This window comes from Triturus cristatus, chromosome 10 (assembly GCF_964204655.1).
Source record: "Triturus cristatus chromosome 10, aTriCri1.1, whole genome shotgun sequence".
In the NCBI taxonomy this organism is placed as follows: Eukaryota; Metazoa; Chordata; class Amphibia; order Caudata; family Salamandridae; genus Triturus; species Triturus cristatus.
In genome coordinates, this window is record NC_140593.1 from 1,181,990,658 (window position 1) to 1,182,009,226 (window position 18,569).

General features: G+C 45.1%; 1 protein-coding gene across 1 annotated transcript; it reads left to right on the plus strand.

The window, feature by feature from the left end:
- Positions 1-1,035: 1,035 nt before the first annotated feature.
- Positions 1,036-2,001, plus strand: LOC146796962 (olfactory receptor 1f45-like). Its single transcript, XM_085631471.1, has one exon. It carries the CDS (start codon positions 1,042-1,044, stop codon positions 1,999-2,001), a length of 960 nt encoding a protein of 319 aa, XP_085487597.1. The 5' UTR covers positions 1,036-1,041.
- The last annotated feature ends 16,568 nt before the right edge of the window (positions 2,002-18,569 follow it).

Sequence of the window (18,569 nt, forward strand, 5' to 3'; positions counted from 1 at the left end):
TCTACTGGTGCCGTAGGAGTACGTGTGCAACGCACCGTACCCACAGATTCATTGCGTGTGTACGGTCCGTATCACTTTTCTACTGGTGCCGTAGGAGTATGTGTGCAACGCACCGTACCCACGCATTCATTGCGTGTGTACGGTCCGTATCACTGTTCTACTGGTGCCGTAGGAGTACGTGTGCAATGCACCATACTCGTCCACTTCCAATGTTGCGGTACGCAGGGGTTGCTGGACACTCCACCCCAAGTGACCAGACCCTGGTGGTAATGTATGGGCTCCATATTATAGGTTTGGCTTTGGGTATGGGGTATGTTTCCTGCCCCTCACCCCCACCCTGGCCCCTGGGTGTTGTTCTCACCTTCCGCGGCGTGTGCGTCGGGTCCGGTGCACCAGGTCGTAGGCCAAGAGGACCGGGATGACACGTACCATGGGGTTCATGGCGTGTACGTCGTGTACCGGGGCTCCGTTGCGTAGCGGTTCGCGTAGGACTCTGCTTTTCCGGCTGTGTTTTGCTCCCGTAAGAAAAGAGCTGTACGGAGTGCCATAGGGACGAAACGTACTTGCTGGGCCGGAAACCGCTGCCTAAATACATCCGGACGTCGCGTACAAGCTGTTCCGGATCAGAATCGTTGGTTTTTTTCAACCATATGGTCTTTTGTACGATTCGTACGGGAAAAGGCTTTCTGTACGAATCGTACTTCCTAGGTTGTAAGAAAAGTATACCGGGTACGAGTCGTACGGAGAAAACGCTCCGTACAACGATTCGTACAGCCTTTTTACAGGATCGGAATCGGCCCCAAAATATGTAGACTAGTTGGTTGTTGCTTTAATACTTCTGTAAGGGAACCTATCCCATAATTTATATGGTAATGTTTCAATTGTTATGAATGAAGAAGTAATTATTAGGATTTTATTGCAAAAAAGCTTTAGATGTTTGTGGAATTTTGGGTCGGTTAAATTTATAGCTAGTCAATTACAAATGTTCTTTATTACTAACAAAACAATTTCAGTTTCTGCCCACAGATACTTGAAGGTAAAATGATGGACATCAATAACCAGACCACGGTGACATACTTTATCTTCCAGGGTCTATCAGAAAATCCAAAGCATCAGACTGCACTCTTCGCAGTGTTTCTTACAATTTACATTGTTGGGATAGTAAGCAACAGTGCCATCATAGCTGCCATTGCTACCGACTCAAAGTTACATAACCCTATGTATTTCTTCATTTGGAACCTATCACTAGTGGACATCTGTGAAATGACAAACATAGTGCCGCAGCTTCTGGTCAGCACCTCACATACGAAAAGCATCTCTTACTCACGCTGCATTGCACAATTGTTTGTCTTTGTTTGTATGGTGACCGTCAACACTCTCTCACTTGGGGCAATGGCCTATGACCGATATGCTGCCATTTGTAGGCCCTTGCATTACTCTATGGTAATGGGCAAGAAGGTTTGCTCGTGGTTGCTGGCTGGCACCTGGGTAGGAGGTCTTATGAATTCTTTTCTATACAGTGTAATGATCATGAGACTGTCATTTTGTGCATTCAACCGGATTCAGGGCTTCTTCTGTGATATGCGCACACTCACTGAGCTCTCCTGCTCAGACACCACCATCAATGAGCTTGTAATCCTCACTGAGGGGACATGTGTAGTTCTGGTCTCCACTGTACCTATTATGATCTCATATAGCCGCATCATCTCAACCATATTGAGTATCCACTCAAGGGAAGGGAGGAATAAGGCCTTCAACACTTGCTCTTCGCACCTCACTGTCATCACCTTGTACTACGGGACCATTGTATTTGCGGAATTCCAGTCTAGCTCCAGCAACATACTTGAGATGGCTAAAGGAGCAACTGTTATGTACACTATTATCACACCCATGCTGAACCCTTTCATCTACAGCCTGAGAAATGAACAGATGAAAGATGCTTTGAACAAAATGATGGGTAGATGCATCTTCTTTTGCAAATTCCAAAGGCTTTGTTTCTGAATTTATAAACAAAACCTCGGATGCATATTATTTAACTGCAAAGCAAACTTTACCCCAATCTCTTAAATCCATCCACTCAAATTGATCTCTGTATAAAACAATGGTATAACAGTACACAGTCATGTTGTTTCCAATCAAAATCTAAATAGAATTTTCTGTGTAAGACTCACTAGTGCAATTTGACTTTCTGAACCTTAAAATATTTTCTCTTTTTCTGTCACAGCTGTATGCAATTATGACAAATGTTTCACTAGTCATTAGTTTGTAGTTTTTAATAGTTCACTTGTTACTGATATTAGACAAATCAGAGTATCCTCTCACTCTGAAAGCTTTGTTTGTTGCTACACTTTATTCCTTATATCAGTTTCAATTGTTGTTACTAGAGCCTGCCCAGGTTGAGTGAAATGCTATTTTTCTCTTTACTATTTTCTTGAATGCAGATTCTGCAATAATATATTTTTGCAAGCAGTCTGTAGTCCCTTGATGCAAAAAGGGCTTATATTGTAAGTGCTCACTTTTATGTAGTTCTGCATCTTTCAGTTCCTGGTAAACTCAGTCATTTGGAAAGTAAAGACTCCAAAAAGATAATCACATCACACAAGTTTAGGCAGCCTGTTTTGTATTTTACTCAGCTCCTAATGACTGTGCTTAGGGTTTTTTTTTAGGCATAATAGTTTCTCTTTTAGTGCAATTCTCTGATGATGCACAGTTAATGTATGCCTACCATCACCTGCAGGAGTGTGGCATATGATAACAATAATTCAAAAAGGCTCAATTGAAAAGTTATTATATGGAAGAAAGAAAATGATAACATGCAGATCTCTTAAAAGGTGAAGTTGATACTGGATGGCAGGGTCATCATACAAGATCATGGAGCCACTCAGGTATGACGTCAATTATTTACTCTGTGTCAGACCCTTAGGGTTACTGCAACAGCTCTAGCCTCCTTTCAACTGATATTATTTCCAATGTTATGTTATGTTATATAATTTTCTATAGCGCACAAATCACCGGGAGGCATCTCAGCGCTTACCTAGTGAAATGAGGAAGGAGTCCGGACACATTAAATGAGTATATTAAAACAGAAAAGTTTTCAGTAGTTTCCTAAAAGCAAAGTACGAAGTTCATTTTCGCAGGGCAACGGGGAGCTGGTTCCAGTATCACGGGGCGAGATACGAAATAGCCCTTTCCCCCCGTGCGGCTTAAACGGATACGGGGAACCTTTAGTAGGGCCAAAGAGTTGGATCTTAGGTTGCTGCCCGAAACCTGCTTTATACATTTCTTCTGCAGGTAAAGGGGACCTTTGCCATTCACGGCATTAAAAGTAAGACAACAGATCTTAAAGAAGGATCACTTCTTTATTGGTAGCCAATGCAGCAAAGGAGCCAGGAAGAGCCTGGGGGATGATTTAAGATCATCCTAGCCGCTGTATTTTGGATAACCTGCAATTTGGCAATTAATGTCTCGCCCACTTCCGCCAACATTGCATTCCCATAATCTAGGAGACTCATCACCATTACTTGGACCAAAGTTCTCCGATGATCAATTGGCAAATAGGGGAGTATCCTACGTAGGAGGCGAAGGCTGTAGTAGCAGGAACTGATGGTGGCCACCACATGATCCTTCATAGTTAGTGTTGAATCCAGTTTTAGTCCGAGATTATTTACAGCTTGGGCTGGGTTGGGAGCACTTCCCAGCTGGTCAGGCCACCACTCTTGTGTCCAGATGGTTGACGCTTTGCCCATAAGCATAATCTCGGTCTCGCTGGGATTCAATTGGAGACAGTTCTCTGTCATCCAATTTGAAATTGCAAGCATGCCTGCTGCCAATCGGGTTTTCTCATCCTCCAGATCGGAACCGATTGGAAACATCATCTGAGTGTCATCAGCATAAGAGATTATTTTGAATCCAACCAGTTCAACAATGTTTGCTAGGGCAGCCATATAAATATTAAATAATGTAGGACTTAGGCAAGAACCCTGTGGGACGCCCTTGTCCAAGCAGGATTTCTGCGAGAGGTAGGGTCCTAGCATGGTCCTTTGCCATCTATCGGACAGGAAGTTTCTCAGCCACTTCAAGGCTGAGCCTCGAATACCACATAGATATAGTCTCTCTGCAAGCAAAGTATGAGAGATGGTATCAAATGCCGCGGAGAGGTCTAGGAGGATCAAAACTACAGATCCCCCGCCATCTATTATCTGCCTCAAAGAATCAGTAACTGCAAGGATGGCCGTCTCAGTACTGAAACCTGGCCGAAATCCCGACTGAGAGGGGTCTAAGATTTTATTGAACTCGAGAAATGCACTCAGCTGTCTATTTATAATGGTTTCCAGGTGTTTAGCCAACAAGGGTAACAGAGATATGGGTCGATAGTTGTTAAGCACCTGGGGGTCAGCTCTTTCCAGGCAATAGGAATAATGCCAGATTGGATCGAGTTATTATAAATTTTGAGAATTTCTGGGGCACAACTGGGGGATAGAAGCGCCATGGTTTTTGGAGGGCATAGATCGCCTGGTCAACCAGATTTTGATGTTGATAATAATTTAGAGACTTCGTCAAGCATGGTTTATTCAAACTGGTCCAAAGTATTCAGAGATGGAGTTACAAGTGCATCATGTTCGATTAGAGACGCCAATTTATGAGGTTCACTAGTGGGAAAATTCACATAGATTGACATGATTTTTTTCCTGAAAGTAAGTGGCTAGATCATCGCAGAGTTCTTGTGATTCATCCGGAGTTTGTCTGCAGGCTCGGGCTGATACGAAATCTTTAACTATATTAAAGAGGGCTTTGGCGGAATTATTAGTCTGGTCGATTTGGCCCATGATATAGGTACGCCTAGCAGTTTTTATATTCTGATGATAGCCAGCCAGAGCTATTTTATAAGCTTGTCTATTCAGTGGGTCTTTACTACCTCTCCATCGTCTCTCCAGAGTCTTACATTTTGTTTTATCAGTTTTTAGCTCAGGTGTAAACCAAGGTGTAGAATGTTGCCGCTGGGCAGCGCTAAATTGGCATTGGGGAATTATGCAATCCAAGGCAATCCCTAGATCATAATTGAAACCCTCCAACATTTTAGATACATCAGGGTCATCAGAACCAGTCTCTTGTGGGCGAGGGTGGAAAGCCTCACTGAAGGATTCCAAAGATAATTTGTTCCAGGGCCTGCATAATACCTTCTGTTTCCGTTCCCTAAATTGGGTAGAAATCAGGGTAGATGGGGGTTGGTAGGTGAACATGACCATAAAATGGTCAGTACAAGTTAGGGGATATGGGGGGTAGCTACTCAGGTGAACCATGTTAGTAAAAATTAAATCAAGAGCGTGGCCTGCACGATGGGTGGAGCCCAGCACCCTTTGAGAGAGACCGATTAAGCTAAGACTGGTTATAAGCTTACTGATTTCTGGATTGTCAAGATCTTCGCCATGAAAATTAAAGTCACCCAGCAAAAGAATTTTGCTGGAGGCGAGGACCTGCATGGCAATTTGTTCATTAAGATAGGTGGAGAAATTAGCTCTCGGGCCTGGAGGGCGATAGATTAATGCACCATTCCAGCTATCCATGGGAGAAATAGTGATTTTAAAAATGCCCAGTTCCAATCTGTCGTTACCCAAAGTGAAAATCCATTGCACCTTCAGGTGGTGCTTAAAGGTGATGGCAATGCCACCTCCGGTCTTTCCTGCTCTATCTAAATGGATGAATTTGTATCCCTCCAGAATGGCCAGATTAATAGATGGATGATTGGTGGGTGTAAGCCATGTTTCTGTAATAAAACAGATTTCTGGGAAGTAGGAAGAGATCAGATCCCATATTTCAATGGGATGTTTGGCTAAGGACCGTACATTACATAGAATATACTTAGGACTAATAGAATCTTCATCCAGAGCAGTTTGTGGTTCAGGAAGTACGGCGGTATCCAAATAGCTCTGGAAGAGGCAGGATCTACACGCGACCGGACCTTCCAAGGCCGTAGGAAATTAAGTTAAACAACATGTATTTGGCACATGGTTGATTGAGTCTATCGTTCTAATGTCATGCAAGGCTTTGCCAGAATACCGCATGCGGTCCGTGGTCCGAATGGTGGTCATATTTTGGTCAGCATTTCCTGCCTCTGGGCTCGTTCGGGCGCAGACGGGCTTGCCTTTGGCGTGCCGTGGCGCGCCGGCTGCGCACGTCCGCTGCGCGCACGTGCTAGGGTGGTCATTTATACTGTGAGGTAGAAACAACTGGCCCGCAAGCTCAATTTACCCCCAAGATGGCGGCCTTCACAGTTACCGAGTCCCTCTACCGGTCAGCACCTAATCGGCTGAAACGGTAAGTGGGTATGTCAGAAAAGAGCACCAGGATCGTGGCAGCAAGTGTACGCTAACAACAGGTATCACACGCTATCACTGCACTTGAAAGAAAGGTTAAAATGGTTAAAAAGATCCCCTAGCTTCCACACCACACACACACAGACATTCTATTACATCATTAACTCTCAGCATTCCGGAAATCACCTCAGATCTACAGAGAATGGGAACACATTGGATATTTCATACCTCCGTTTCTTACAACCAATATAACTAAGTTAGAGTTTAGGGACAATCATTCCCAATCACCTCCAACATGTCTAGCTTACACAGTCAGTCAACAATAGCTTGTTAACGGGAGACATTGTTTACAACGCAGTCATCACATCGCAGTTCCTTTACAACGCAGTTGTGACAACGACAGCGTTGTTAGAACGCGATGCCTTTACAACGCAAGTCATTACATAGACTTGCTGTAGGTGGTGCTCTAACTTAAGGAATAGTATAATTTACTATTCCAACACCTTCCCTACTGTTGCATAGGCTGGAGTTGGAATAATAAATTATACTATTCCTTATGACTAACGTTGTAAAGGCATCATGTTCTAACAACGCAGTTGTTGTAACGACCTTGTTGTAAAGGAAGACAATGTGAAAAAAGCAGTCACAAAAACTCTGTGACTGGTTAAGACATGAGGCTCCCAACACCTTGAGTTGTGACTACCATCGCACAGTGATCACAGATGTTCAGGTCTTGCAACCTCTCTGAACATGAGGCCCAACCACCACAAGTCTGCAGACTTGCAATTACACCATCCAACATTTATGCGCATGGATATTTTGTCACAGACACTCTGTCATGTGATAGCCTGGCAACGGAACACAGCGGCTTCTTTTGATAAAGGGTTTTCCTACCATTCCTATATCTATACATTCAAGGCCCAAACACAGACAACCAGATAGTATAACCAAACATCACCTTAACTCAAATTCCCTTGACTCCAACACAAAATCTTTCCTCACAACAACATCAATACAAAAAGTCTGAAGACCGCCACATTACACCACTAAATTAAGAAGGTGATAGAGACACAAAAAACTGTCACACTTTTTCCATCTTTCACAAGGAATGCACATATCCACACACACAGCACCACATACTCACACACAAAAGTGCAACCAGCCACTCCACCACTCCAATACACCCAGCACCCTTGAAGCCGATTTCCTACCACCCATCAGCACAGGAAGTGATATCACTAGATTTTCCATCTTCCATCTGCTCAGAAAGTAACATCATTGGTTTCCTGTCAAAACCATCTTAAAAAGAAGAATACAAGTAAGAGGACGTCATTCCCCACCACTCATCAGCACAAGAAGTGACATCACTGGATCTCCCATCATCCATCTGCACAGGAGGTGGCAACACTGAATTTCTGCTCATCCATCTGTACAAGAAGTTACATCACTGGTTTTCCACTAAAAGTGTATTTAAAAGAAGAGGCCAAGTGAGAGGATTTCATTTCCCACCACTGATCAGCACAGGAAGGGAAATCACTGGTTTCCTGCCCATGGCACCCTGCGCTTCTCTCCCCTATCAGGACCTACTTAATAGCAGCTTCAACACGGACGTGCAGCAGATGCGTGCAGTGGGTGCATCACTGGGACACCAATACGCACCAAAGGGAAGCTCATCTGCACCCATCCACGTCCATCTGCACTTGGAACACATTTAGTGCCAGGGACACTTGTTCTCTCCCAGCACACCACTACACTGCTGGGCTCCTCTGTGCTCAGAATCCCAGCCCCCGCATGTTGCATTGCCGCCACACTGCACCACGCAACATGGAAGCAATGTTCACATGTGCCTCCTGCAAATCCTTATGCACTCTACCACATCCCAAACCTACCACGCCTGTGCAAACAGCATCCAGCACCTAACTTTCAAAGATAGGCACCACAACCAACTTCTCACTGGGCGGAACCCATGTATACAGACCACCAGGACCTCACACCAATTATGCCTGAAACATCACAGTCTTTGTTGCACCCCTTGACATTAAATCCAGCACATTCATCCTCCATGCATACCTTAACTTTCACCTAGAAGACTGCACTGACCCATACTCTATGGTTGTTTTAGATAAGCTCTCAATCCTTTGTCTCACCCAGCATGTTTCTGAACCCACCAACACCACTGGATAGGTACTGGACCCAATTTTCTCCTCAATCAGCAACATCACAATTGACAAGCTAGCAACTATGGACAGACCACATCTCGTTAGTTTCATCAGCCCATCCCGTACCACCACAGACCTACAACCACTGGACCTGCCTGCTGTAGCTAGAAAGGCATCACAGAAGATATGTGGGCTTCCACAGTCTCCGTGCACTTGCTCGAACACTCAAGCAATTAAAAATATTAACAGTTGGATCACCACTTGTGCCGACATCCTGACTCCCCTCAAGTGCAACTCAATGGCAGGAGCCCAACCAGGCTGATAAAATGCCACTGCAAGCAACTGGAGCACAAGTGAGGGACAAGTCTAGGCACGATAGATAAAGACATTTTCAGATCAGCACTAAGATACTACCACCAGCAGATACAGAATACAAAGTGCACAGCTCTTGCAGATCACATTGACGCTTGCCCTAACAGAAGCAAATAAATCTTCACGGTCATAAAATGTTTCACTGCATCTCCTGCCGCTCCAATAACCCCCCCCTCAAAAGAACTTTGCAACAAGCTCTCAGAATTCTTCTGTCTCAAAATCCCCTCCATTTACAGAACCTATGATCCACTAATAAATCTATCAATCAATACTTGTAAAGAACGCTGATCACCCCGAGGGGTATCCAGACACTGCGTGAGGTGGAGCTACTTGAACAGCCAGGTCTTGAGTCCACTTCTCAATTAGACGAGGGAAGTAACAGCTCAGAGGCGGAAGGGGAGGCCATTCCAGGCTTTGGCTGCAAGTTGGGAGAAGGAGTGTCCTTCGGATTGGGTATGATGGATGCAGGGATGGTGTCCAGGGCAAGGGAGGCAGACTGCAGGTGTCTGGTGGGCTGGTGGAAGGTCAGGCGGTTGTTCAGGTATTCTGGTCCCCTGTTGTGGAGGGCATTTATTGGCGTGTAAGAGCAGCTTATAATGGCATCTCTTCTTGATGGGGAGCCAGTGCAGACTACGAAGATTGGGGGTGATGTGGGATGGTCTGGGAAGTGCCCAGGTGATTCTTTCTGTTCCATTCTGGATTGTTTGGAGGCACTTGAGAAGAAGGGTGGTGCTTCCGGCATAGAGGGTGGTCCCATAGTTAAGTTGACTGCTGATGAGGGCTTGAGTGACAGCTCTTCTGGTGTCAGTTGGGATCCAATTGGGAGCATTCTGGGCGTGTTGAAGCAGGTGGAGGCAACCGAGTTGACCTGTCGCCTCATGGAGAGCTCGCTGTTGAGGATGAGTCCACGGTTGCAGGCTTGGGTGGTGGGGGTGGGTGCATGTCCAAGGGTGGAGGGGCACCAGGATTCATTCCACGGTGAGGGGGGTCTTCCAAAGAGGAGACCTTCAGTTTTGTCGGAGTTGAGTTTGAGGCAGTTAGCTCTCATCCAGTCGGCGACGTCGGTCATGGCATTCTGGAAGTTCACTCTGGTGGTGCCTGTGTCTTCATTGAAGGAGACTATGAGCTGGGTGTAGTCGGCATAGAAGATGATGTTGAGACCGTGTGGTTGTGAACAATGGGTGACAGCAGAGTGACGATTCTCCAATTATCATACATTGAGAATCTTGATTTCATTAAAGACAACGGAGGCTGACATTATGCAGAAACTTGTATTTGTTGCCTAGACATGCAACCCTTTAAAGTGTAAATATTACATCATAAATAAAAACATTCCAAGTAACATAACAAAGCACCATAGCAACTAGCTATCTTCCTCTTAGAGCTGCGAAACGTTAGGACAACTTCTTCCATGTTAAACGACGTTCTGAATTTACAAAGAAGTGGAGTCTGAAAAGGAAAAGAATACTGGTAGAACAATTTTTCACATTTGTTAAAACAAGTACAAAAAAGAATAATCAAAGAACATTAGATCATACATCCACCAGGGAGTGGTGGGAGGGATAATGTCAGCCTCCGTTGCCTTTAATGAAATCAAGATTCTCTCTGTATGATAATTGGAGAATCGTCATTTCATTACAAGACCGGAGGCTACATTATACAAGTTTAAAGCTTTGCAATGCTACATTGCTTACATGTTCCACAGGCTTAAGATAAAATGTAACAAAAGTGGAAGCATTAGACCAGTCTGCTGCTTTAAGGATATCCAAAAGTGAACCTCCACCCCAAAAAACCTTGCTGGCCATAGCCCCACAGGAAGAATGAGCACCACATTTGGATAGATCTATCCTTGCTTCCAGCATCACCATTCTTACCCATCTGGAGATAGGAGCAGAAGAGACTGCCTTGTAGGGCTTAACAAAGGAAATCAATAACTGGTTTTCATTCATGGGTCTAATAACAGTCATTTGTTGCTCATATACCTTCATGCAACTTACCACACAAAGTTTGGGAAAGTCAAAAAAGAAAGGGTAGAAAACATATTCTCAGACATGGTTTTGGTTCTTTTCCAAATTTCAAATAATACACCATCAGGAGAATAAATTCTATTAGATATTTCCAAGGCTTTAACATCAGACACCCATCTGAAAGAAATAAGGCAAAGTAAGGTAGCTAACTTAATGGAAAGTTGTTTTCTTGAAAGAGAAGAATTATCAGGCCAAGAAGAAAAAAGTTCAAAGACAAGATTCACGTTCCATAATGAATCATATTTGGCCTTGGGTGGACGTTGGAGTCTTATTCCTTTCATCACTCTACATATTAAGGGGTCAGTACCGATAGAGAATTCATTTAACAAGGAATGCCCTGCAGAAATTGCAGATCTGTAACAATTAACAGTTCTATAGCAAAGACCTGATTTAAAAAGATTTGCTAAGTAGTTTGCTACTTCAACTACAGGTGCGTCCATGGGATCCATATTCCGTTCCAGGCACCAACGACACCATTTTTTCCATGCCCCGGTGTATCTTCTCCTTGTTCCTGGAGCCCAAGATTCGACCAAAAGGTTTTTAGCCTCTCCCGAAAGGCCGAGTATCTTCTTGAACCCCTGAAATCTTCCAGGCAAGAAGGTTCATTTTTTCTTCTAAGAGAAGAGGGTGTACCTCTCCCTCTGGGCCATGAAGGAGGTCTAGATTACGTGGGATAAAGCGTGGAATTTCTATCGCTAACTCCATTACGCTTGGGAACCATATCTGAGAGCTCTAAAAGGGAGTAATTAGAACAATGCGGCAATGCTCCATTCCAACTTTCAAGAGAACTCTCTGGATTAGTGCGAAAGGAGGGAAGGTATAACAATTTTGAATGTCCCATTATTGGAGAAGAGTGTCCACTGCAATTGCTAAAGGGTCTGGTCCCTAGCTGAAAAAGCGATCTATTTGAAAAGTCAGCCTGGAGGCAAAATGATCTATCTCGAAAGGGCCCCAAAGATTTTGAATTCTCTGGAAGACTAAAGGGCTCAGTTTCCAGTTGCTCGAGTCTTTTAGGAACCTTGAGTTCCAATCTGCTATTGTGTTTAGATGACCTGGGATGAATTCTGCTCTCAGGATTATGTTTTGATTCCAGCAGAAATACCAAATCTTCTTGGCTAGATCTGCTAGGAGCTTTGACCTTGCTCCCCCTAAGCGGTTGATGAAGTATACGGCTGTAAAGTTGTCTAATGTAATATGAACTACACTGTTTTTCAGGACTGACTTGAAGCTCATTAGGGCATTCAGGCTGGCTAACATTTCCAGGCAATTTATATTTAAGGAGAGTTCCTTTTGAGACCATTTCCCCCTGGCTTCTAACTTCCCTAGTCTGGCACCCCAGCATTTGGTTGCTCGTGTCAGATTCCATTGTGTGGTCTGGCATGATCCCGAAAATTGCTTTTCCATTCCAACTGCCTAAGTTGTTGCGGCACCATAGGAAGTCCTCTCGAGCTTCCAGGGACAGGGGAACAATGTCTGAATACCAAAGACCTTTCTTCAGACCCGAAGATTTTAGTTTCTGTAAGGACCTGTAGTGTAACGGTCCCGGTGAAATTGCCTGAATGGATGAAGATAAAAGACCTACTATTGTTGCAAGTTCTCTCAGGCTGACTGAGTCCTTGGATAGGACATAACAAACTTCCTTCTTTATCTTTGATAATTTCTTCTGGGGAAGTTGTAACTGAGCTAAAGGTGTGTTCACCTGGAAACCTAGGAACTCCAGGTTCTGAGAAGGGGTCATAATTGATTTCTCTACATTGATGATGAAACCCAGGCTCTCTAGGAGATCTACAGTCCATTTCATGTGAATCAGCAATTCCTCCTTGCTGTGGGACATCAGTAAGATGTCGTCTAAGTAAATAATAAGCTGAACTCCTCTTCCCCTCGGGGAGGAGACCACTGGTCTCAGGATCTTGGTGAAACACCAAGGAGCTGAGAATAGTCCGAAGGGAAGACATCAAAATGGGAAAACGCTTTCAAGTGGATAAACGCTGTACCTACCAGGCTCTTGGGGGCTGCTGTGATCCTCCCTTCAGCTTCGTGCGGACGCCCGGTTCCCCTGCCGCTGCTGCCTCGCGCCACCTGAGGCTGCCGCAGGGTAGAACCGCAAGCCCCAGCATTCCCCTTAGCCCCGCCCACTCACGCTGGACGACGCGCCCGGAGGCGCTATTTCTTCAGAGGCTCCCTCGGTGGAGCGGGGGGAAAACGCTTTCAAGTGGATAAACGCTGTACCTACCAGGCTCTTGGGGGCTGCTGTGATCCTCCCTTCAGCTTCGTGCGGACGCCCGGTTCCCCTGCCGCTGCTGCCTCGCGCCACCTGAGGCTGCCGCAGGGTAGAACCGCAAGCCCCAGCATTCCCCTTAGCCCCGCCCACTCACGCTGGACGACGCGCCCGGAGGCGCTATTTCTTCAGAGGCTCCCTCGGTGGAGCGGGGGGAAAACGCTTTCAAGTGGATAAACGCTGTACCTACCAGGCTCTTGGGGGCTGCTGTGATCCTCCCTTCAGCTTCGTGCGGACGCCCGGTTCCCCTGCCGCTGCTGCCTCGCGCCACCTGAGGCTGCCGCAGGGTAGAACCGCAAGCCCCAGCATTCCCCTTAGCCCCGCCCACTCACGCTGGACGACGCGCCCGGAGGCGCTATTTCTTCAGAGGCTCCCTCGGTGGAGCGGGGGGAAAACGCTTTCAAGTGGATTAACGCTGTACCTACCAGGCTCTTGGGGGCTGCTGTGATCCTCCCTTCAGCTTCGTGCGGACGCCCGGTTCCCCTGCCGCTGCTGCCTCGCGCCACCTGAGGCTGCCGCAGGGTAGAACCGCAAGCCCCAGCATTCCCCTTAGCCCCGCCCACTCACGCTGGACGACGCGCCCGGAGGCGCTATTTCTTCAGAGACTCCCTCCGCGTCGCGGGATCGCGCGCGGGTCGGCGCCGGGAGAAGCCCGGGACAAGGGCGGGACCGTCTGTGGCCGTCCGAGGCCGGGCTGGGCCACCCCCCTTAACTGAATATATTGTGGACATCTTATCTTTTTAACATTGGTGGTACCATTTCATAGTAAGTGCTATTTTAAAGTTGGCTATTGTTTTTAGGAAGTTTATTAAATTGACTTTTTCATTTTGTGCAGCATGTCTAAAATGTCTGGGACCCCTCGTTTAACTGTATCTACACTTGATAATTATTTAGTCAAAGTTGTAGACAAAATCAATAAGGAACGTAGACTATCCTTAGGTTTGACCAACATTTGTGGCCCTGAGAAGATAAGCCAATCAGTCTCAGCTGAGATCCATCCATTTGAGGACAGCCAAGTACTGGCACCTATAACCTCCCCATCGAGGGTGAGCACCTGTATAATAGACCGTACTCCAGCCCCCCTACCCAATCCAGAACTGCTCTTGGATCCCGATACCAGCATGTCTTCAAACGTTACGGTAGTTTCAACCCCTGTACCTCATAAGACACATAGAGTGCTAAGATCAGGTTCACATGCTATCAGATATGTTCAGCCTAAGAAGGGGGTCCGTAAAAGCAAAAAGAATACGGTTATTAGTGTTCCCCCTGAGCATACCTGTTCAGATAATGGTGATAATTCTACCCCATTGACATTAGCACCAGCACAATTTGACATGTTAATCGGTATGATTGATAGTAAATTAGATAAAATTATCATACCGCTTTTAGACAAACTTGAGGCTGTATCCAGGGAGGTGAATAGATTGGGCGAAATGTTGCAACAAGGTCATATACCACGTAATAGCTCCCCATCGATTGTTATGGAGGGAGAGACCAGGGATCAAACGGGTAACACCGTACAACAATCTAAAATCTTAAAAAGTACTGGCCAACCTTGTATGGGTCCTAGCTCTCAGAACCAGTTAATTAATGGGACTACATCAAGCAATAACCAGCGGGGGTCTGCAGGAAATGTAATACAATGTGCCTCTGGGGATATCCCTAGTGCCAATTCTGTTATCGGTGTCCCGATTAATATAATTACCGATGATACAGCGAACTTAAATAGGCCCCTAGGAGGAGGGAGGTTTAATAATCCCCGGCTCCCTCAACCTAACCTGCCACCGGACTGCGCACCTTATGTGGCAGTTTTAACAAATGTACCAGTTATCAGTCAGGACGGGTCTAACTGCCTTGTGGAATCACATGATTCCCTTAAAAATAAAACTGTGGCCTGGCTCAATCGAGAATGTGGTTTTCCGGTGGCTAAGGCGGACCAGATTTTGACTACCACCAGAACAAAGTGGATTGGATTTACCCCTAAAAATATTCCTGGTGACTGTGTCATCATTAATTTTAGTAACCCTCACTTAGCAACAACAGCATTGATTCATGCCATGTCTCGTCCCAGTATCAACCAGGGAATTGTACTTCGTCCCCTTGGCTTTTTTTATAGGCAACATATCGAGCACCTCCCATTACAGCAGAGGAGAAGGGTAACGAGGGGAAATGAGGGTTTTGGTCTGATCAACACCGAGATAGCAACTGCCAACCGCTATCAATGTCTGAGTGGATTGGACCAAAATGATTGACAAGAAAAGGGCAATGCCCCAGGTTATATAGATGAAACCCCAGGAAACCCAGGCCAACTGACAATGGACCCGATAAATGGTCCACCAGGGCCACTGGCAGAAACTATGGTAATCCGTCTGCCCCTAGCTGTAACGGGAAACATAAAGGGTAATACTATGTTGGAAGATGAGAGCCCACAGGCTGCCCCCTCCCAACATGATAAATCCGGTATAAATTTGGAGACAGGGGTACACTCCTCATTTGATTGTCACATTGCAAGTTGGAATATCGCTGGAATTCGATCTAAAACAGATAGTTTGGGGTGGATGGAATTCATAAATCTTTTTGATATTATCTGTTTGCAGGAAACCTGGTGTACCGATTTTAAAGGTTATAATGGTTTTAACTCTTACCAGCTCCCTGCTATTGGCTCGGTCTCAGGTAGAGCCAAGGGTGGTCTACTTGTCTTGATTTCAGTTAAAGCCCCTTTGTCAGTTATTAAACATGTACAAGTTGGGGTCTATTCCCAGATCTTATGGCTGCATATTAACGGAGGTAGGAATATTCTTTTAATCAATTTTTATAACAATTGTTTTAACGATTCCAGGGATCAGCCGGTCAAAGATCTCTCAAAAGCATTAGAAGAGTTTTATATGGACTCAAACGAAGTCTTTGACTTACTTCTGGTTGGGGATTTTAATATTACCACCTGCCCTTTTTATGAGGATAATGTTTGCGGTCTAGTGGACACTCACGAGGATGGGATTCTCCATTTTAAACATAACTATTATGGAGATGCCCTAAATAATTTCCTCGCTTCCTTTAATATGCTCATCATGGTCAATGAGAAAAATGCACAAGGGGAAATCTGTCCCACTTTTATAGGCCGTGGTATGAACTCTGTAATAGACTTTATTTGTATTTCCTCGGGCTTGGAGATCCTGTTTAGGGCCCCAAAGGTAATAGACATTCAGTTAAGTGACCATAACTGTTTGGAAGTAAAGGCTAGGTTGTGGGAAAAGGACGATGTCATTGCCCCTGGCCGTTTTATTAATAGCATTGAGGTAGAGCGCCCTAATGGTATTAGGCTTAGGTGGAAGGGGGACAAGGCAGTTATTACATCCGATTCGATCATAACCAATTCCCTGCAACATATTACCGCGATTCTTGAGGATAATTTATTTACTTCATCTTCAATTGACCATTTTATTAACATTAACGCGGCCATTGACTCAAAACTCACAGGTACCTGCAAACATAACGGGGATAAACCGCGGGGTTGGTTTAATTCATCTTGTACCTCGGCCCTGAGGGAGCTGAAATCTGCCCTATCTGTTAAACCCAGAGACAAGGGATTGGTCACAGACTTAAGGGCCAGATATAATGAAACCCTTAATATTAGGAAGGCGGAACTTCGGCAAGAAGCCTGGGAAAACCTATCCATGGCAGCCGATATGAATAACTGTACCCTATTCTGGAAAACGGTTAATTCTCCATTCCTTAAAGACGAAAAAATTCCAGATCTAAACTCCCATGTTATGCAGGCCGACTGGATCACACATTTCTCTAAAATTTTCCAGCCAGATGGTGGTGGGCAAACTTCAGGGAAACAATGGCCGCATATCCCATTAAATTTTAAGGTTCAAGAGGTTTTAGATAGTATACGGGACAGTAAGGGGGGGAAAGCACAAGGCCCAGATGGGGTTCCAATAGATTTATACAAACTGGTCCCAGAAATTTGGGGGCCTCTGCTTACAAATATTTTTAACGCCGCAGTCAGAAATAAGATGCCCCCGACTTGGGAAGAATCGATTTTAATCCCTATATTTAAGAAAGGTAATCGCGGCGAGGCCAAGAATTACCGACCAATCTCCCTGTTGGACTCTTCTGTTAAGGTTATGAGTCGAGTGCTAATGGTGAGATTGGAGGAATGGGCTGAAGAAAACGGCATTTTAGCCGATAGCCAATTTGGCTTCAGGAAGGGCCGCGGAACAATAGAACAATGCCTTAACTTAAATCTACTGGTGGGTAAATATACCCTGGCAAAAACCGGCACTATCTATCTCTGCTTTGCAGATCTTAGTAGTGCATTTGATCTGGTAGATCATGGTATCCTTTGGGAAACCTTATTGGGAATGGGTGCCCCAGAGGGTATTATTTTCTTCCTTGCACGCCTATACTCTAAACTAAGAGCCTGTGTCCGTTATGGGCCACAAGGCGAGTGTACACCTATGTTTGAGATTGGGCGTGGAATTCGTCAGGGTTGCCTGCTAGCCCCATTGCTTTTTATTCTGTTTATTAATGAAGTCGAATCCTTCCTTAAAACTCTGGCAGTGGACGCCCCCAAAATTAATAATGAATTTGTTCCCGTGTTACTTTATGCGGATGACGCGGTTTTAATTTCTCGTACACCATACGGTCTACAATTGTTGTTGGATGGTTTTATGCAATTTATCAAAGGTAGAAAGCTAGTCTTAAATAAATCCAAAACTTTTGTTATGGAATGTGGCAATAGGATTGGTAAGAAACAACCCTCCTTTTTTATCGAGGGTCAGAAGGTCCAGGCTGTTGATAATTTTTCCTATTTGGGGGTTACGTTCTCAAATAAAAATACCTGGACAACTGAACTTAAGAATGTAAGGTCTAAAATGGCCAGGAGTGCCTTCGGTATTTTTACTATGGCAACTAAACTAGGTGATAGGCGGATTAAGGACATGCTCAAAATTTACCAGTCCCGGTGTGTCTCTATTGCTCTGTACGGAGCTGGCATTTGGGGCTATGCCCCGACAGGTTGTTTGCAGGTTGAACAGAACACCTTTCTAAAAAAACTCCTGTGTTTGCCAAGCTCTGTTTCAAACACACTTGTGCATGACGAACTGGGCATCTGTCATCTTTCCGATTTGACCCCCCTTAGACCTTTGCTCCTATGGCGCTCTATTTGGTCTAAAGAGGAGACATCCATGTGTAGAGCAATCATCTCTGATTGTCTTAACTTGGACCATTTCACAAGGATCCCGTGGCTGAAGTATGTTATCGACAACTTTCGGGCGGTCTTTAACATAGACATCCTAGTGGACCATCATGCGGCAGAAATGTTGTCTAAAATTGATCTCAAGCAGCGTTTTCTACAACAGGCTGCTATTAAAAGACATCAGAATAGCTCCAACCTTTCCACATATACCTTTTA